This window comes from Sphaerodactylus townsendi, linkage group LG13 (assembly GCF_021028975.2).
Source record: "Sphaerodactylus townsendi isolate TG3544 linkage group LG13, MPM_Stown_v2.3, whole genome shotgun sequence".
Classification (NCBI taxonomy): Eukaryota; Metazoa; Chordata; class Lepidosauria; order Squamata; family Sphaerodactylidae; genus Sphaerodactylus; species Sphaerodactylus townsendi.
Genome location: NC_059437.1, coordinates 54,863,615 through 54,885,672, shown reverse-complemented (window position 1 = coordinate 54,885,672; position 22,058 = coordinate 54,863,615). Strand labels below are relative to the sequence as shown.

The following is a 22,058-nucleotide window of genomic DNA, read 5'->3' as shown; positions in this document are numbered from 1 at the left end:
GACAACCAGTTCTTGAGTTGTCTGCAGAAGCTTGACTGTGCTTGCATCATAAAGCACCAGGGTCTTTTCTAAGGATATAGCAGCTCCCAATAAATTGAGGTGCTGTGTGGTTTCTGGGCTGTGTGGCCGTATTCTAGCAGCATTCTCTCCTGACATTTCGCCTGCATCTGTGGCTGGCATCTTCAGGGGATCTGATCAGAGGATCTGAAGATGCCAGCCACAGATGCAGGCGAAACGTCAGAGGAGAGAATGCTGCTACAATATGGCCACACAGCCCAGAAACCACACAGCACCCCAGTGATTCCGGCCATAAAAGCTTTCAACAATATCCCAATTACAAACTTCTGAAGTGGGCACCACGTGTAACACCTGCATCTTCTACTCCATATATCCACACACAAAAGGAAGGTTTTGAAGACCTTGTGGGACAAGTTCTTTCAAATTCAGCAGAAGTATAAACTGCAGTGTCCTTTCAGACATGAATAAAATGTTGATCAATGTAGTAACAGCCTTTCCAGCTGCTGAAGTCTGTTCATTAATGTTCAGGAACTTCTCTGCATCAAGATGAAAGGGGATTGCAAAGGAGCAGAGACTGCCAGTCTTTTCAGGACTGTGCAAGAGAAGTTCTGGGTGGATCAAGAGGATCCTTGGAATGAAGGGGAGATGCTGACACATAAAAACAAATAAAGATTTGTATAATGAGGGCTCATACTGAAGAAGGGGAAATGCTGACTGTTATTACAGGATGCGTGTAGTGCCAAGCTTAAACAGGCCTTAGTCCTAACATACAGTGAACCACAACTATACCAAACCTACAAGCTTTCCTGCCTCTGTACTAGCCAATTCGTCCATTTCACCACAATTGGGGTTACAAGTAGCTATTCTCTTTCCCTGTGGGGTTGAAGGGAAGTACATCTTAAAGGAAAGCAGAGCAGTGTGTGCCTAGTGGTTCTTTGTTAGGTTGCTCTGGGCAACTGCCTGTTTCCAGGGCTGAAACAGCCAAATGTATTCTCTGCTGGAAGACACTGGGGGCACCTCTGAAAGGAGGGGGGAGGCTTCCAGCCCACTCCAATCTTGCTGCCCTCACACTGCAAACTGCATGCTGTCATGACTGCAGGATTAAAAGAACCAACAGCAACACTTGAACGGTTTGCGTGAATCTCGTCTTTCAATTAAGGAGTGGAGGAGGAGGAACTGAGTTACGTCTGCCCCTTTGAAGTTCTCCAGTGGTGAAATGTTAATGTTAAACGTCCGTGTTAAAGCAAACATGGGAAAACATATAATCTGACTGAAATTACTGGCTTTACAGTAAGAAGTAATACATAGTCCAGAAGCTTCTAGTAACACTCCTAACACTGGGAGCCAATGTTTTTAACAAACCTAATACTAAGAGGATTTCAGCATGGCTCTATGTTGGCATTTGAATATTATTTAATGATTCATCAGTATTAGCAGACCAATAGATACGTTGTACTGCTAAAATGTTTGGGAAATTTGTCCGTTGCCAAAATCCTCTTCGGTGTCACTTGCTGTTGCCAAAGACTGGAATGTGTGAGCGGTGCCTTGTTCCTTGGACGAAACTGCTCCAAAGAACAAAGAATGAAACTAGGAAAACCAAAAAAGACAATTAAGCACCTGCACAGCCACTCTGGACACAATACTGCCCTGCCCATTAGGACCAAACCTGACACAGAAGCAGAGCCATGAGACAGAAGCAGGGCACAATTCATTCTGTAAAAAATGGGGATGGATTTTTTAATGGGGTGGGGCAGAGGGGTCAAACATGCAGTGCCTTGAGGGGGGTTTATCAGGCCAGCGAGCCACCTGAGGCAATGCCCCCCTTGCCAGACCAGATGAGGAACGAGGAGGGGTGTTGCCTCAGCTGGCTCACAGGCCTGATAAGCCCTCTCTCAAGGCAGCCACTCCACCGGCTGTGGGTTTACCAGTCCAGGCATTCCCCAGCCCTGCCTGAACAAGTCACATCTGGCCCTTGTAACAAATGAGCTCGACACCCCTGAGGTAGGAAGAAAGCTGAACACTAATGTACCCATGTCTCTTTCCCCTCCCCTGCTCAGCAGGGATCTCTGGTATATGGTAACCTTCCAGGAAGCAGCGCAGAGATCAGGAAGGTAGAAACATCTTCTGCTGTGTGAGAGTTTGCCACCATGATGTTGCTCAGCTTATACATGCACATTTTGACCAAGGCCTAAATAACATCCCATGTGCTCAAGGTGCCTTGGGACGGCTTACATAAAAGCTTTGGAAATGGAGATGAGCTGCTAGAACAGTTTGGAGGAGACTGTTGAAAGACAGACACAAGCTCTTTTCACTGGGTATGTGTAAGCCCTTGCCTGTGGCTAGAAACATCTCTTGGAATCGTGCCCTTCTCTGTTAGCAAAATGGCTAAGCGTAGGACAGATCTATCGAATCTCAACCCTAAGCCGTCTCCTCTGGCAAAGTGCTGAATGAGTTGTGGTTTTTGGAACAACATTTTCTACATCACTGTTGATCTTGGTAGGGAAAACATAAAAGGGTGTTTCAAGGTCTTTAAATGGACTAGTGCCAATGTTGACAAGGTCCGGAGAAGGTGATGGTCCATCTGATACGTACTGGAAAAGTCAAACTCCATTCTTTTGCGTAGGAACCGCAGCAAATACATCAAAAGCAACATAAAAAGTAATTGGGGGTGGGGGAATTTTCTTTTGGTTTCCAATTGCAGGCCAATGCCTCTAGCCTTTTCCATTACCTTACTGTAATCAGGATGAGTTGGTATAGTTTCTTCCATTGCTGTAGCATCCTCTGCGGTACTTCTGGCAGCCTCTGGGTCTGCCATGTTTGCAGATAAGACAAGGATGTCCCTGTTGCTCCCATGTAACGCAGGATTCCTAAAATGCCACAAAATTGGAAACGTTGCAAGCTGCTCCTTTCCAGGCACACCTTTATCAGGCTGTTGCTTCTACTCTGCTGTGGTCTGTGGCACTAGGAGCAGTGTATTAAATGAACAGTTTGGCCATTCATCAAAGAAAATGGAACATCTAGACCTCTACCAATGTTATTTTCATCCCTGCCGTAGTGAACATATGTAATAACTAGATTATATACACCCTTGAGGCAAAAGATGGATGTGATAACAGTTCCAGAGAGCTCTTAATTCCATGTTTATCCTGCCTATGGCAAGGAAGCAAGAGCTTCCCAATGAATGAACTCCAAACAAGGAGTGCTCCCACGCGGATAACCCATATTAAGGGGCATCCAAAGAACGCCTCTGCAGAAAGTATTTGGAACCATGGAGCAGACATCATAGCTAGAGAAGCAGCTGTGGAGGAGGATGGTACAGACCTTGTCTCTCCCGCACCCCCAGTTTATCCTGTTTTAACCCGAACTCAGAGAAATTTAATCGCTCCTATATTAGACCTTACCACCTTGCAGAAGGGAGATTCCCAGTTAGCAGACCTTGCCCAAGTAGATTGCAATCCAAATAGTAGATTCACCGTCCAGGAAAAGGATGGCACCTACTGGGCAATCGATCAGAAAAATAAGCTCTATTGGATAGTCCCCCCTAGAAGGATGTGGACAGTTCATTCATGAACAGGGTCATAGAGGAAAAGAGGCTACTCTTGACCCAGTAAGAGAAACGGGTTGGTGGCCAGGAATCTGCCAGGATGTGGAACAGTGAGTGGATAATTGCCTTGTCTGTGCTATGGTAAACACAGACCCCATTAGCCCCAAAGCACCACTGCAGCATCAGCGCATAGAAGGACCTTGGGCGCACATCCAAACAGGCTTCACTGGCCCTCTGCCATCTACTCCATGCAGAAATAAGTACTGTTTCACCATAGTTGATTCGCTCAGTAAACAGGTGGAAGCTTTTCCCTGCAAAAATAATACTGCTGCCACAACAGCTAGAATTCTGTTTAACAACATATGGAGTCGCTGGGGGATCACTGACGGTGACATGGGCTCTCATTTCACTGGTGAGGTGACCCAAGAACTTTGCAAGGCTTTGGGGATTAAAAAATATTTTCACATCCCGGGACACCCTGTGATCATCTGGGGACATTGAAAGAACAAACTGCACCTTAAAGGAAGTGCTGCGCAAGATGGCAAAGACCTCTGGTAAAGAGTGGGATGAAAAATTCCCCATCATCTTGATGGCCATCAGAGGCAGCAAAGCTGTTCATGGACTTTCCCCTCACCAAGTCATGACTGGGCAAAAAATGTTGTTACCTGAGAACTCCTAGCTTGACTCTGACCTTCCCACTGACCAAGAACCAATAGTCATCAATAATGAGTCACACAGTATAGATCCCTGTGCTGTGGTGGCAGTTGTTGCCAAAGCAACATTTTAAAAAATCTGCACAACCAATCAACTCTCCAACAGTCAACCAGAAGCCTTGTTGGGCAAACACCTTAGCCAGCCCCACCCATTTCCTAGAAACACTTCACAGGTGCCAATGGGCACCACACTGAGGGCTGAGCTTGACTGAGGGAACTGCTAAAGTTTTTTGCAAGCCCGAACCAGAGAAGAAAAGCACTAAGGGCAGCAGCAGGAACCCCTGAATAACACACAGGAGAAGCAGCAGCCTGGCCCTTTGTTAATATTTTTGTTTTGCTGTTCTCTTTGGTCTGCTGGGCACCATTTGTTAGGACTCCCCTTTGTTCAGAGCACCTTTTCCGAAGGGCACTAAAGATCCTCTCTCTGCAAATGCTGTTATGTTCATAGCCACTGTGGGGTCAGTTTACCTGCAGTTGTACAGCTGTTGGGACGATGATAAATATTTCTGACCTTGAAAACTATAGTACTTTGAATGCTTTCTTTTTGAAGCAATTCCACAATTGCTTACCAAGGCACAAGGGTGCTGTAAGTTATTGACTTGAATCCCCCCACCCCCACCAGACAACTCTCCAGTTGGAAAAGAGAGTTGAAGGAAGGGATCTATGTAGCCAGGGTTCTGCTGAAACACTTTAGCTTCAAGCAAATGTGCATGGGATGTGGCTGCAGGCATCCTGGTTCCTGTAAACCCAGTTATACTGTGGAGGTTTCCAGGGTTTTACTCCACCACCTGGAATTCTGTTCAGCATGTGAACAAAGACTGAAAGACATGAGTCACCTGAATGCGCAATACGGAATCAGCACTGCTGTGCCGAGCCTTATATTGATGATGGCAATTTGTTACTAACATGAAAAGCACTTTTGTGTAATAGCAGCTAGCAGGTAATAAGTTATTTCCGTTAATATGAGTCTGTACACAGAGGCCAAAAGAGGCTTATAATTTTCCCAAACGGCACCTTTTCTAGTGATTCAGAAAACGTTTATGATGGGTTAGAAGAGTTTGGATTTATATCCCCCCTTTCTCTCCTATAAGGAGACTCAAAGGGGCTTACAATCCCCTTTCCCTTCTCCCCCACCCCCACCCCACCCCCACCAAGCACCCTGTGAGGTAGGTGGGGCTGCAAGAGTTCCAAAGAACTGTGTCTAGCCCAAGGTCACCCAGCTGGCGTGTGTTGGAGTGAACAAGCTAATCTAGTTCCCCAGATAAGCCTCCACAGCTCAAGTGGCAAACCCAGTTCCTCAGCTTATAGTGCATCTGCTCTTAACCACTACACCACACTGGCTCTCAACATCTCTTACAGGTACTTGGATGAAGTGTAGCCTCTACTGGATGGGGAGGGGGGTGTTCTCCCACCTTTTCCATCTTAAATCTAGCATTGCAAAAGAAATAACTGACCTCTAATCTGACTTACCTTTTCTGGCCTTGTGAAAGATGTGGAGAATTATGATAAGATTCCTTGTTTTCAATATCTGCCAAAGTGGCTAAAACAAAGCTGGCTTTGACCATCATGTCCTCAATGCTGAAAGCAACTGGCCTTTAAACGGAAATCAGAAGGATGAGTATCTGCCTCATACTTTTGACTGATAAGAATAATATTCATATGCCAGCCTAAATGCAGAAGAAAAATCTACGTTTTCATGCAATACATTTGGAATGAGTGAAGTGCTTTTCAAGCCAAGAACTTTTCAGTGTTCCCCAAAGTTCCCTAATGTTTCTGTTTTTTAAAAGTGGGAAATATTCTAGGGGGTAAAATGTCCCCCCCCCAATTTTCTGTACCTTCACATCTCTAGATGCAGTTCACAGAAGTACTACAAAATTAAATGGGCCTCATCACCTTTCCCACAGTGTATAACACTGTGCCCTGTGTTTGATTAGTTCACACATTATTGTGTCTACAAATGGATTTCCTACTTGAAAACTGTACTTGTGCAGGAAATTGCTGTGTACCAAAGCAGCCCTCAGCAACACATCTCTTTCCAGGAAGTGAGTTCAGTGCTCATTTGAGCAACCTCAGTGAATAGTTTAGCCGTTCAAACAAACAAAAACGTCAGCTCCCGTCATCAACCTACTTTCCAGAAACATCAAGATGAACAGAGATTGAAGCGCTGAGGGTGTCTGCAAAAGCCAGCAGTCCCTAAACACAAGTGAAAGACGTGAATTAACCCGGAGCGCTACACCATAGAGCATCACAGACATGGTTTAAACTTGACGTTACTTTCTCTGGCACTTGGGGCAATTGCCTATTATTTATTACCCTGCTCACAGACTTCCTGGAGGTTTTGACAGGGACACACTAGAGATTTAAGTTACAGAGAGAGTTCTTGGTGGGCCACTAGAAAGCCAAGCCAAGCCCATAGCTGCCAGCACTGGTGGAGTCACTCAGCTTAGACCTGGACAGTGGAAACGCCACAGGAAGAAGGAGCTGGCAAGATCTGAAGTGAGTGGGCCTTGCAGCTCATTCCAGGACCATTTAAACTCCCAGTCAGCCCATGTTACCTAGCTGGTCCACAGATGGAAGAAGGATGCTGGAGTGTACAGGCCTTTTGTCATAGATTTACCTTCCTGAGATTTCCACGTTTTATAAAAGTTTCTTCCTTCTCCTATTGCCCTTCAAACAGCTTCAGCACTGAACTTCTGCTTCCTGATAACGTCTTAGTTGATCATAGAATAGCACACCAGCATAGTCTTGAAGCATATTAATAGTGAAGCAAATACAATTAGAATTGTTACCCGTAGCTCTTTAAGGCAAAATGTGACTTCAGAGTCTACTCCAACTTGAAAATACTCAAATTCTTCTGGCTCAAGATGTATCTTAGTATGCATTTCCTTTGCAAAATCTATTCACATTTATGACAATAGGAAACAAAAGCAATAAAAGTCCTGAAGGTTTTAGTAAGAATTGTTACAAATGCTTTCCAAATGTAATATTCATAAGTAAAACAAATGTGGGTCACGTGTTAATTAAAACTAGAGCGTACTTGGTAGAGTGTCAGCCTGCTACCACAGTTACAGCAGTTAGGAGTAAACTGGACATACATCCAGCCTTGTCATATGATGTATTCCCACAATCCATCTGCCTCAAAAAAGGATGGAAGAATTCCAAGAATTCAGAATTGTGTGTTTGGATGTACAGTGTATGCACAGGACATGCACACATTACAGCATCCTTACATTCAACTAACACTCAACTAACACTCAACTTACACTCAACTAACTCTTGGAGCATATTTTGTCAATATTACATCTACCACTGGATCTGGCACAAAATCTGATTTACAAAAAAACAGCATGGTAAATTCAGGGCAAACATTCTGACATCTTTTTAAAAATTAACGTGAATAACAGAATATCAGCACAATCAAAGGAGGTATTTGTTACTTCCTACTACTTACAAACAATAGCATAAAAACCCAGATTTAATTATACCCGGCCCTTCTTCCCAATAGTGAGTCAAAACAGGTTACATTATTCTCCCTGATTCAATTTTATCCATATAACAATAACCCTGGGAGGTAGGTTAGTGTTAGAGAGTGACCAACCAAAAGTCACCCAACGAGCTTGTATGGCACATTCAAACGTCAATTTCCCAAATCCTAGTCTGCTAAGTTAACCACTACATGACTCTGGCTCACTTAAAAAAACCGTACTGGATTTTTAAAAGGTTCTCTCCCTAATCCATGCTCTTACATCAAAACATGTCTTGGCTGAAGCCAGTAATAAGCAATATAATTTTAGTGTAATAATCTAGTGATTACACTTTTTAAAAACACAATTTTTAATGGCACAGTTACTCAGGGAAGGGCAGGGGGGAAATAGTGGTGGACAACCCGGTTGCCTGAGACTCCCAGGTGCCATTTGCCTATCCTTTGTCTCTGAAATGCCTGGGTAGCTGCCACCACCTGTCCCTTTAAAATCTGAGGCAGAGTCTGACTGGTCCACCTCTGCCTCTGACACACAAAAACACACACCTCATCCAGCCAAACATGTGGCCTGGCTCTTTAGAGAACTGGCAGGATCTAAGCCAGTACTTTGGCACCCAAGAGAGTGGGGGACAACACAGGCTCTTTTTTGAAACGAAAAGTTTCAAATACTGGAAAAACAAAGTAAGAAGGAAACAACATGTACATTTTTTTGTATGCAGAAAAAGATTTTAGACACATGGGAGCAGGGCAAGGCATAACACAGCTAATATAACACAGAAAACTAACCCAGCCTGACTAAATGGGGGCCCTGATTACTTGGCATCCAGATCACAGATCCTGAGCCAAGTCTGCTTGACATGGGCCTGTCCTGCAACGGACTCTTCTTCCCTGGTTTGCTCCTGGGGAAAAAGAACTCCTTTAGATGTTCATCAGGTTTTTTTTACAATCACATCCTCTTGCAGGAATAGATGCTTTTTTCATGTTCTGGCTTCTGTTCAGCCAGTTTCTTTTTGGAAGAGAACCCCTGTCTCTCTCTGTAGGGCTCAGTGAATCACTGGCCTTTCCTGCTCATACAAAAGAGACTGGGTGAAGCCCTAGCTCTGAGGCATCCAACTCGGATGCTTCATCAGCAGGGGCTGATGGGAATTGTAGTCCATGAACCTCTGAAGCACCAGAATTGGACACCCCTGCCCTAGCAAAATTAGAGACAGGAAAATCATGGATGGGATGCCTGCCCTGACCCTCTGTCATGCAACAGTTCTTGTGGGAAAAAAAAACCAGAAGTCTATATATATAGTCTGCAAAAAAAAATCTATTGGAGTCTGCATATATATATATGCAGACTCCAATAGATTTTTTTTGCCAGAAATATTCTTTTTATTTTCACTCGAAGCTGCTGCTAAAAAAAACCCTTTCAAATGCAAAACATGCAAGACCCTTTGATGCTACACAATGTTCTCCTGCATACAGAACACTCTTATGGGTCTCTTTTCTGGTTTTTTTGAAAACTATACAGTTAAATGCTTACCCATTTCATCCTCAACATAAGTCTTGAAACAAGCTTTCAGTGGTGTTACAGATAAAGTGACTTCATCTTGATTGGTTGGAAAATGAATCAGTATGTCAGACAGCTGCCTGAGAAGTTGAGAGAGTAACAGCATTCGAAATTATGAATTGCTGATTATGCTTTATACAAATAACAAAAATTGGCAGATCTGTTCAATACAGTCCCAAAGAAACAGTAACATCCTGTGAGTTACCTCCATTGTGGCTTATTATTTTCTAAATCGTTCAATTATTCAGATTAGAGCCCCACAGCAATATCAACCAGACGATGGCTTCCACCTGACAATTGCCTGGTGGTTCTTCATATGTTCCAAGTCCTGCTCATAAAAGGGCAGGGCCTGAAATGAATGAGTGGCAGCCAGATTGTAAGACCCTGTTTTGGAACTCTGTCCTGTTTCCTGTCTCTGCCTCTTCCTTCTCCTTCATTAGGTAGAGGTGGAAAGGGCAGACCTGGTAAAATAGGTCTGTCCCCGTGTTGTCTTGAATTCTACCAGTACAGACAGAAATGGGTGTCCTGAGTTAGAGTCCTCCCAGATGGTCCCCACAAGGTCCCCCCAAACCTTTACTTGCTGGAGGCTCTGTAGGATGGGACTTTTCTGCCTTCGACTCTTATCTGCACTCTTCAGAACTAGTTGTTTGGATTCTGAAGAAGCAAGCCTTGATACATAACTGAAATTTATTTAGAGAATTTATATCATGCATCTTCAAAATCTGCTTTACGGTGAGTTCAGAAATGTGATAATCTGTGGGCAAAAACTATGTGATTGATTACCTTGAATGTATCTTCAATACGTTGGGGCACAGATGCTTAGCAAACATAGCCTGCAAAGGTTCACATTCTTGAAAAGATAAGTTATGAGTTTTCACAATGCCTGAGGAGACAAGAGAGGGACTGGGATTGGCGTATAGTGTATACAACCTTCAGCAAATGTTAAGTAACCTCTTCATTCTATGACAGAAATCTGTTAACATTAACTCTATAAACATCTTCATATTTAGTTCAAAACTGAGTATTTAGTTTTCTGTTGTGCGTACGTGTAGCACATTAAAAAATGAATACCTGGAGGTGTTACAATCTTCAGTTGAAGCTGTGATAATAGTAAAATCTGCTAATTCAATTTCCACCCACCCACTGGACTCAGTAAGTACAACCCTCACAAAACTGGACCTGGGGATGCTTACTGTGGGAACAGCTTTCCATAATTGCCAACTATTTTGAGCAGTGCCTTGACAGGTGAGCCAGTTTTTAAAACTCCCATGTCTGTGACAGGTCTCCCAAATTAAAAAAACATAGCAAACACTGATTTGCAAAGCAGGCACCATATAGCAATGGCTTTCTGCACAGAAGCAGACACGGTGGGGCGCAACTTAAATGGCCTTTATGAAGGAGCCATTTCATATGCACTACCATAGGTGTCGAACTTGCTGCTCTCCAGATGTTATGGACTACAGTTCCCATCATCTGGCAGGGGATGATGGGAACTGTAGTCCATAACATCCGGAGGGGTGCAAGGTTGACACCTATGCATGACTAGTCCTTTCTTACTATTACATTACTTACCTTTTGTAATGAACAAGTGTGTGTGAAAAGTGCCATCAAGTCAAAGCTGACTTGTAGGCAATCCCTCTAGGGGTTTTCACCGGGAAAGACGGGTGGTTTGCCATTGCTTTCCTTTGCATAACAACCCTGGCATTCCTTAGCGGTTTCCTATCCAGGGCTGATGCTGATAAGCTTCTGAGATCTGACTGGATCAGACTAGCCATGGCCATCAAGGTCAGGGCATAGCATAACACACATAGTCCAGCTTTCTCACATGGCTTGCTAAAATGAAGGGGGCATCTAGTGCTCTCTGGTGGACATTAGGAGCTTAACAGATTTTAAATAAAAGAGGTTGGGACTCAGTTTTTTACTGTCCTAGATGCAGTCCTAGATAAGTAATAATTACAATTTCACTAGATATTTCATCCTTTCTTAGAACAATGTATAAATGTACTAATTACATTAGGGTTCTTTGTTTCAAGTGTGAAAGATGTTTATGATACATTTGATACTGAGCTGATTTTATACTGCATTTTAAAGTATGTTTTAACTGTTGTTCACCGCACTGAGCCCCTAGGGGGGGAGCGGTATTATTATTATTATTATTATTATTATTATTATTATTATTATTATTATTATTATTATTATTATTATTATTATTATTATTATTATTGTCATCACTGTCAACTGCTTTGGCTTGCTTCTCCAGCAATAAAGCTGGATGCAGGCATCACCAGATGATCTGGATAAAGAAATATAGTGCTGGGTATCATCAGCATAGTTAAAGTGCTACTGGACTCAAATTATATTTCAAGGAATGTATCAAATAAAAAATAATAAAATTCTACTTTAGAATGTGGGTGACTGCCATGCAGGCGAAACTTCAGGAGAAAATACTACTGGAACACAACAGTCATACAGCCCAGAAAACCCAGAGCTTTCTAATGATTCTGGCCAAGAAAGACTTCGACAATACAAAAGTCTACTTTCTTGATTTAAAAAACTCAGCCATCTGGAAGTCTTTCTAAATAAGACATACTTAAGCCCGTAACAGTTCTACAAAATTGTACAATGACTATTGACCTACCATGTTTGCAGAAAAGTTGAAAAACAATATGGCAGTCTTTAAAGTCTGTGTAAATGTTGCATTTTTCTACAGTCTTTTCTAGGCTATTTGAGCACCTAAACACAGGTAGGACTGCCTGAAAGGAAAAAAATATTATTGTCAGATTTCCCTAAAAGTCAAACATTATCCTTAAGAAGACAACATTAAAGATGATCGAAAGTTATCAAGCACAAATTGAGCACCTAAACACAGGTAGGACTGCCTGAAAGGAAAAAAATATTGTCAGATTTCCCTAAAAGTAAAACATTGGCTCATTCCGCACATGGAGAATAATGCACTTTCAAACTGCTTTCAGTGCTCTTTGAAGCTGTGCGGAATAGCAAAATCCACTTGCAAACAGTTGCGAAAGTGGTTTGAAAACGCATTATTTTGCGAGTGCAGAAGGGGCTATTATCCTTAAGAAGACAACATAAGATGATTGAAAGTTATCAAGCACAAATCTAGATCTGCGTATCAAGTCAATTTGAACTTTATTGTATAAAGTGCTCTTTTACTTCCTTTGTTATATTCTAATATTGTTTGAACATGAGATATGTTTTTCAAAAGTTCTTGTAGCTATAGCAAAAACAAATTCTTTATTGTTTTGTGTGGTGCACAGAAAAATACTATCCATAGATCAAACACATAATTAATTATAGTTGTCGCATTTTTGCATTAAAAACTTGTCAAATAAATTTTAGACAAGTACAGTTACAAATCATAACTGGAAGTTTTAAAATATGAAATGTAATATAAAAATGAAATATAAAATTTGTCTCATCCACTAAGTCTTACCTTTATTGTTAATTTACACTTGAGTCGTGCACTGTTTTCATTTAGACACAGTTCAGGTGAAATTCTCCAGGAATAGTGTTGAAAGAACATAGATGAAAAGAAGATACAGGCATATGCTGATCGAGAAGAATTTACTGACCTTAAGAAAAGCTATGGATATAATTATTTTATTACCTTGAAATCACAAACAACTAACAAAGGTACCATACTGTAATATCTGGAAATTCCACTATTGGTTCAGCATCCTTCACATGTAGAGCACACTACATATGAGAGAAGTGTAATTTAATTTCATCTGTCCAGACATGAACACATTATATATGACTACAAGTATTAACTGATTTACAGAGCAATCCTATGCAGAGCTACTCCAGCTTTAGAGCATGGAGTAATCACTAATCTGTTGGTAATAAATTAAAACTGGAATCCCAGATTAAAATTTGGCAGTTCCTTTGATTAATTTGTAAGGCTGAAACAGAAAGCATGGTGCAATAAAGGATACAGTTTTGCACCAATTCTCTTTTGCCTGTGCCAGATCTAATAATAAACATAAATCATTGCTTTCCCTTCCAGCTACAGCAAACATATATTTTGCATTTGTAAACTCTTTTGACTGTAAAAACATGTAATATTCTAAGATTCCAAAATATGTAAAAAGTAAGCATTACAGATTCAGTTTTCTAACAAAGGGTTGTAACCAGTGGTGAGATTCAAATAATTTAACAACCGGTTCCGATGCTGGGATTCAAATAATTTAACAACTGGTTGTTTAACAAGCACCATTTTAACAACCGGTTCTGCCAAAGTGGTGTGAACTGGCTGAATCCCACCACTGGTTGTAACTTCTGGAAATCTGTTTACTTCCTTTCCAGAATAGAACTCAGAGACTTTTGGATCCAACAGCTTGAGATCTCACAAGTAATTCTCAGTTGGGTAAACCTTGGTAGTTGTTTTAAAGGGAATGTGTTCTCTATAGCACAGTTCTGTTACAATCTGTGACGTGCTCCCTGCCCCCCTCATTAATATCTGCATTTCTAAATTCAGAATCTACTTACTCCTTTTTCAATAGGATCAAACCAGAATTCATCACTGATTCGTGCTAAGGCGTATATGGCTCTTCCAAATACTAGAGAAGGAAAATAGTATGATAATAGTCCAATTTATTGTGTAACAGATGTGAAGCCATGTGCTGGATTTACTCAGAATTTTAAAAACTATAATGGCAAGGATTTTGCATCTGACCTAAACTGAACACTTGGTCAATGTGATATATTTATATGTTTCATAGTTCATCACCCTAAAACTTTATGTTACATAGGCAGAAGAATGCTGTATTAGAACTCAGGGTCATCCAGTGAAATTGACTTGACAACAGATCCAAGCAAAAGGAAGCAGGTCTTCATGCAATAATTATCTTATGAAATCAACTGTCAGAAGATAGTAATTTAAGGAATGTATTGCTTCAAGCTGTGCCAACTTACATTTCCCCATCCCCACTAGTGTTGCATGTTGAATTGTTATTTTCATTACACTATCCATCAAGATCTCTTTTCTGGTTAGTCACTAACCAGACCTCATTGCTGTACATATAAGATTAGACTAGGATTTGGGAATTGATATAGTTTGATTCCCCACTCTGCCTTCAAATTTGCTGGGTGTTGCCCCCCCCCCCCCCCCCTCAGCTTAACCTGAATCACAGGGTTGTTGTTATGACACTAAAACAGAGAATGGTGTTGTATTTATTTATTCATGTAGACACCACCTTTCTGACCAGTGGGGACCCAAAGTGGCTTACTTCATTCTCCTCTCCTCCATTGTATCTTCACAACAACCCTGTGAGGTGGGTTAAGCTAGGAGTGTGTGAATGGCACAATATCTCCCAATAAGTTGCCCTGGCCAAAGGATGATTCAAATCTGGGTCTCCCCAGCCCAGTAATTTAACCACTATACCACACTGACTCTTCGTAAACTTCTTGGATTTCCTTGTGGAAAAAAAAGCAGGATATAAATAAATATTAGTAAAACACACATGGTTGGGGAGAATGCCCCAATGTTTATGGATTCATTGCTTTTCTCCCCAGCGTAGAGTCAAAGCAATTAATATCCCTTTCTCCTCAAAACAACCCAGTGAGGTAGGTTCTGCTGGGAGTCAAGAAAAGGCTTTGGGGAGATAAAGGGCAGAATGGATTCAAATCCTCTGGATCCTAACCCTGTAATGCCTGGCTAGCATCCTAAGCTGGCTGTCTTGGAGCTGACCACTGAGTAGGCCTGCTCAGCATTGCTTGTTCCCCTCATCACACAGGAACTAAGCAACTTTATCTCCTCCAAATGTCCACAAACAGGAGTCCAGTGGGTGGTGGGATTCAAATAATGACTGTTTAAAAGTATTTAAAAATATTTTTAATATCGCTTTTTCTATTTTAAGTATTAAAAATATTAATACTTAATAAAAAATATTTTAAGTATTAAAAAGTGATATTTTAAATTTTAATAACAGGTTCTACGGAACCTTTGGAACCCCCTGAATCCCACCTCTGCATGTGCGTAAAAAGCTGTCCTGAAGCAAAACTTGTGTGATACAAAACAGAAAATGAAGCGCTTATATAATAGAGTACATTAAATCGGGTGCATTCATAGATTCAACGTGCATTTTTCGTAACAGCAGGAGATCCTCTATATTCAGCAACTGTGGCCCTCCAGATGTTAATGGACTACAATTCCCATCAGCCCCGGCCAGAAAGCCCAATTGGCCACGCTGGCAGGAGCTGATGGGAATTGTAGTCCATGAACTTCTGGAGGGCCACAGTTGGACACACCTGCTCTATATCGTTCTTTATGCCCGTCGTTTTTAACCACTGTTAGGGACAGGTCAGGGCCCTGTCCTTAGAGCTAAAGCTCTCTCCGGTTACTCACAAATAACCATTCATAAGCTTCTTCAGTGTTCAGAGTTTTATTGTTCAATTTTGCGCAGAAGAGGGAACTCTCCTCTGTCAGCAACAGGGAGGAGGTTCAAAGGGGCTGTTGTTTGTGTAACATAATTTATACCCTCTTACAAACATTCCTCCTTGTCTTCGGACTATTGGTTTTGAGTCAAGAAGACGTGACAGACCTCCGGTCATTTCATCCCACCTTTTACCACACCTTTTCATCCCATATTTGGTGCAACTTAAGCAGTTTAAAAATATCTTACGCAAAGGTTGCTTTTATAACAACTAAGTTTCTATTTTACTGTTATCTGTATTTGTGAGCTTTTGCTAATTCCTTATCTCCTTGGTGGGGCCCTGTTTAGGCTGCTTTATAAGTTTCGTTTTTTTTAACCAAAGTAAGTTTCTAAAGTGCTTAGTGCCCAGTGAATTACACTCATATAACTTACATGATTAAATACAATGGCTTAAAACATTACAAACTATTTGTTCATATCAATTCATCCTTTTCCTTTTCATAATTGCCTTTAGTTTCCACTAAACTCTGCATTTACATAATTGTATTGTTTTTCTGCATTAACTTGGTGCTTTTCTAAAATAAGTGTGCTTTTCTGTAACTAGAACCATTGAACTTTGTCACGTGTAACATGTGCACAACTGCCCAAAAGTGATAAACATTGCATACAAATACATATAATAATCTATTACTATTACTATTAAAATAAACATAAAGACATTTTTTAACTACAGATAAGAAATTCAATTAGTAAGTCACCTAACCTATTTTCTCAAGCAGAAAAAGGCTCTCTAGAGCATACCTAATATTTTAAAACATTTGTCACTAATAACATTAACCTTACTACTTTATAAAACTCCTATTATAACATTTTGTCTACACTAAAAAAAGTAACCCTTACACCACTAATATAATGCATGTATTATATGACACCACTTATATTAAAAAAATTGATTACAATATTGCCACCCATTTCACTAATTAGAGTACTGTAGGCCTCAGTTCTGATACCTTACCACTGTACTCAAAATTTATTAGTCTCTGCAGTTGTAGTTTTTTTCTTTTTTATAATACAATAAAAACAATGCACCCTCCCCACTATCTGAAAACTCCTATCTCTCCCATTTTTACACAAAAAATCTTTTATTTTTCAAATCAAGTCCATAAGGAAGTCATGAGGGGGGGGGGCTCTTAAATCTCAAAAAAGCAAAAAGTTCTTTGTAATTTCTTTTCTAGTATCCAACAGGATTGTCTTCTTATAGTATTTAACTGTCAATGTCTTGAAGTTAAATATTAAAATTTAAGTTTAGTTTTTTTTGTTGTTCGGCTTTTCTAAGTCAGTTTAAACAGCTGGTCTGGATGCATAACAGCAGTTTAGGCTCAAGAGGCAATGGCTTTTTTCCGTGATATAATGCGCCTATCTAATGCTCTGTTCTTACTGATACCTCTGTCACACAGCACTTAATAAGGCCTCATTCCCACTTTGCCCATTTAGTGCTTTAACAGGACTCAGTCTCCAGGCAAGAACTTATGATCTGACTCCAGGATCTGTGATAAAGCCGCCTGCCATAAAACAAAACAGAAACAAAGGCCAGACCAGCAGCACATTTCCTAATAACAATTATTAATTTTAAAATTACCCCTCATGTGGTAAGATGACATTTCACAATGTGTACCTTTAAAACATTACTTAAAAGCAAAAGTATAATCTCATGGTTATGTTTAAACTCTGAATAAACTAAAAGAAGGGATTTTTTATTTAAGACAGACTTTTTTTCTCTTTAACTTGGCCAGAATTTGCTTGACTATATTTTTTACCTATGTTTCCATTTCTACTTTTTCAACTTTTCTTACATATATTTCATAATTACATATCCCTTGACCTTTCCTCTATATTACTTCTCTTTAAAGAACTATATATATATTTAATACATTTTACAAAAACACAAACCCTTTTTTCCCCTACAAATTTTGTACTTTATACAATTATTTTACCCTATCTCTCATTATAAAACTTTTATCAAAACATTTATTGTTGCTTTTAACACCCTAATACTTTTTAGTGGCTTACCCCAAGCAGCACTAAATAGGCTATCACTGCTCTAATTAATCCACTTAGACCATCTCTCATAAACTACACCCCTGATTCTAGAGCAACTTCCCCTTTCCCTCTATCTTAGAATCCTTTTTTTTTTCCAAAAAAGCATGACACTTCAAAAGCATTCTCATCTCTTGGTATTTTAAATTTGTAATGCCTAATTTAATGTATAAAGCTCACAATTTAATATTGACCAGGTATTAGGCAGTCTCTTTGCCTCTAAAATTTTACTTGTTTCCCCATCCACTACTACATAAACCCATTGTGCTCTTTCCTATTAATTTAGAAAACCCATTTAAAACAGTCACCCTCCTCTTTAGCTATTAAGTGCCCTAAATATTTTTCTTCCCTTTCCACTTGGTCAGCCAAAATTTCAGAGTCACTTGTTTGATGCCCTTTGACATGTAGCACTAATACTGGCCTAAGAAGTTCTAGAGCTTTTAGAACTTTTCCTTAATTAACTATTCCCGTGTACAAGATTTGCCCCTTTGTATTCAAAAGACCTCTTCTTCATAATTTCCCAAAGGTCTAAATAACCCCATATAAATATTTTAAATTGTACAGATATTTTATATTCCCATTTCTTTTCCTTCTAACTGCAATGCTCTTTCACAGTATATAATTCACATGTCTGGGGGGGGCTGACTAACCAAGGGCAAGGAACCTTTGCTCTAGAATTTCAGTTTCATGAAGAACTGTATATCCATTACACATTTCCCTCTACCATTCTTCGAGAATTGTTTTCATTGATGAACAAATCTGCTCTCCTTAATGATTCCTCCAAGTCCCATCTTGTTTTAGTTTGATAGTGTGTCATCTCTTAAACAGTCATGGCTTCACTCCTACTTCTATGCCCCATCTACTTGCAGGAAAGATGCTGGGCTTACTCTGAGTCTCAGGTTTAACACTAAATTTGTTTGTTCTAGTAACACAGCCTCATATTTAAGCAAATGAGCATGTCATAAAATTTCTTTGGCAGTTTGCCATCCCAAATCAAGGAGGATCAAGCATTGGTAGCCATAGTTCTCCTCTATAAATCTGTCCAAACCCCTTTGAAGCCATCCAGGCTAGTGGCCATCCCCACCTCCCTGTGGCAGCATATTTTAAACACTCAATCACACATTAAGAAGAAATGTTTCTTTTTATTAATTTAATCTCTCCCATTGTATCCCCTTCTAACATTTTCAATGTATGCCCTGCTTTTTAATACCATAAGAGTAGAAAAATTTCTCTATCAACATTTTTTTACGCATAATTTTATAAACTTCAATCATATCCCCCCCCCCAACGTCTCTTCTCTAAACTAAAAAAAATCCTAAACACTGCAGCCTTTCCTTATAAGGAAGTGCTCTAATCTCACTATCTTTATTGACTTTCACACCCTTGCTAAGTGAAGCTGGCATCTCTACAGTGCCAGAAAAGGGTTAATTCTTTATCTCTCCTTTCTTCAGGCATGCAGCCTGCCATCCTTACTCTTACGTAATTCAATACAGCTTTCTCCTGAATAATTTGGAAGCAGACAGCCTGTCAGAAAATACTATGCCTGTTTTGAGAGGCTCCACTCTTCACCTTCAATTCTGAAATTTTAAATTTTAAAAGTGTAAACATAAAGCCCCAGTTTCCCTAATTTCTCTTACAGCTATTAAAACTGGTTCTTAATACTAAAACCTCTGTTTAAAAATCTTTGGGTCTTTGGAAACTGGGTACAAGGCTACATTATCTTTAAAACACTAGGTTCAAATATCTTAAAATTTTTTTTTAAAACTACTATGTTATTCATATATTTTGTTGCATTACTAAACATGTCATTTCATTAAGGAAACTGACTAACTCAGCCCCCCTTTCTTTTATCCTGTTACTTTAACTTACTCAAACATACTTTTATTACCTCAAAACGCATTTGTTTTCTCCTAATTAATGCTGCAAATATTTTGCCTCCTCTCCCATTTGCCCCTGTTTATAAGGACTGAGGACCAGCCTTGTTATCCTTTTTACAATTCTATGTTTTATAAATATCCATCCTATTTTCAATTTGCGTTCTTATTTAACTGTCATCATAAATTCATCTTTAAACATCATTCTGCTTTCCCCTCCTGCATTTTATACTCTGATTCCTTCTCGAGGCAGAGGGTTGTTTCCAAGGGTGGCAACCCCCTTCTCTCCCTCTCCTTTTCTACATTCCTTAACTTAAAAACTCTTTGCTTCTCCATGCCTCTAGTCTCTGTAACTAAACAGAAACTTTAACATAGCTGTGTAGCCCCTTTCAGTTCCCGCGTACGGCTAAAAAGCCTCTCTCTCTCACACACAAACATGATCGAACCACTGAGCAGAATTTTCCTCCCTCTCCTGTTTTAAAAATACTGCTCTAAAAGCATTTTTCCTTTTTTTTTTTACTTAAAACGGCCTGTTTTAATCTTTTTATCAACAATATTTTTTTGAAATAAAAGAGCTCTAGAAATTAGCTAAACTCACGTTAGCTATTCTTTAAATACAATAATCTTTTTTTACACTCTTGGCTAGCTAAGCAATTTTAAAACAATAGGTCATCTTGGTCCCATTGACCTCAACCTTATTGCCAGGGGGGTCTCCGGGGGTATCTTTACCACTATACCTCCCATCTAGAACTCCTGAAAGAGTATATTACCCCTTTCCTCCCTTTATTCTTTCCATTGCACTTGTGCTCTTGAGGGTCTGAGAGGGGCCATGCCTCTGGTTCCTTGACTCCTGAGAAAAACGCTTTCCTCCCTTCTTCTCCTGTGCAGTGTATTTCCAATAACCACTACTCACCATCTTGTCACCAACTTGTCCCTGTTTCAGGACCTACTCCAGGATATCCTGTTCTAGAACTCTTTGCTCTAACTGTTACCTTTGTATGATACAATTGCAGGGACCCCTATTTCAGGGAATCCTCTACAAAGTCTGAGCACTGAAGAATTGGCTCTAAAAAAGCTGTCGAGTCTTCAATCCCAATGCTGAGCTGCAGAATGAACAGTGCCCTGACCACTCAAAAGGGATACGGGGCGCTCACAGAGAGACTGTCCAAACCAGAGCTAGATCAAGATTACCCTCCGCATCGGCCAATTACCTGTGCTGTGGCCAGGTCAGGGCCCTGTCCTAGAGCCAAAAGCTCTCTCCTGCTACTCACAACAACCATCCATGTTTCCTTCCAGTGTTCAGAGTTTTATTGTTCAATTCCTTACAAAGCAGAAGAGGGAACCTCCCCTGTCAGCAACAGGGGAGGAGGTTCAAAGGGGCTGCTGTTTGTGTAACACAATTTATACCCTCTTACAAACATTCCCTCCTGTCTTCTGACTATTGGTTTGAGTCAAGAAGACGTACAGACCCGGTCATTTCCCATCCCACCTTTACCACACCTTTTCATCCCATATTTGTGCAACTTAAGCTAAAAAACATCTTACGCAAAGGTTTCTATAACAACTGTTTCTATTTTACTCGTTATCTGCATTTGTGAGCTTCTACACTCCTTTATCTCCTTGGTGGGGCCCTGTTCAGGCTGCTTTATAAGTTTCGTTTCTTTTAACCAAAGTAAGTTTCTAAAGTGCTTAGTGCCCAGTGAATTACACTCATATAACTTACATGATTAAATACAATGGCTTAAAACATTACAAACTATTTGTTCATATCACCACTTTTTATGTTTTAAACAACTTGTTTTAAATAACTTTTGTTGTTTTAATCTACATTTGTTGCTTGTAACTGCTGCATAGGTTTTAATGGGTTTAAGTTTTATGTTGTTTTGATTTGCTATCCGGTAGAACAGCCATATTGTGAGCCGCCTCGAGCCCTTCGGGGATGAGGCGGCCTATAAGCTTAATTAATTAATTAATTAATTAATTAATAAAAACAAATGTTATGTCTTTGGAAGGATTAGACCCGCTTCTTTTTGGCGCTTTTGCGACTTCTCTTCGCCCCCGTCCGCTTTCCCGCAGCCTTTGGCGCTACCTCTCACGTGTGGCGCCCCGAAGCCGCACTTCATGACGAAGGCGAGACCGGGAGCGCGGAGGAGAACCAGCGCCACCGCCGGGAGACCAAACTGAGCCTGAGGTGAATTTGGCGCGAGCCTGAGGTAAATTGACCGAGAAGGGACACGGCGGGGGGCGTGGCGGGCAAACATAGAGGTAGGAACCCAGGGGCATCACATCAAACACCAATTCCGGCTTCCACGCGAATCACGCCACTGCGGGGCGAACTCGTTTATTGACGTAAAACATCTCCTTCTTACGCATAAAAACCCTCA

At 40.4% G+C, this 22,058-nt stretch overlaps 1 protein-coding gene across 3 annotated transcripts; it reads right to left on the bottom strand.

Annotated features, from left to right (window-relative positions):
- Positions 1–310: 310 nt before the first annotated feature.
- On the bottom strand, positions 311–21,856 carry RAD9B (RAD9 checkpoint clamp component B). Of its 3 annotated transcripts, XM_048514556.1 has the most exons (9): positions 12,763–12,976; positions 11,950–12,064; positions 10,095–10,194; positions 9,285–9,391; positions 7,065–7,171; positions 6,404–6,468; positions 5,746–5,868; positions 2,747–2,885; positions 311–1,605 (listed from the first exon to the last, which is right to left on the bottom strand). In XM_048514556.1, the coding sequence occupies exons 1-9, from the start codon at positions 12,850–12,852 to the stop codon at positions 1,477–1,479; spliced, it is 975 nt and encodes a 324-aa protein (XP_048370513.1). In that variant the 5' UTR covers positions 12,853–12,976; the 3' UTR covers positions 311–1,476. The 3 variants fall into 3 exon arrangements, with proteins under 3 accessions (XP_048370513.1, XP_048370514.1, XP_048370511.1); XM_048514557.1 differs by lacking the exons at positions 311–1,605; positions 12,763–12,976 and adding an exon at positions 21,764–21,856 and having other exon boundaries at positions 2,460–2,885; positions 11,950–12,044; XM_048514554.1 differs by lacking the exon at positions 311–1,605 and having other exon boundaries at positions 2,460–2,885.
- Between the last annotated feature and the right edge of the window lie 202 nt (positions 21,857–22,058).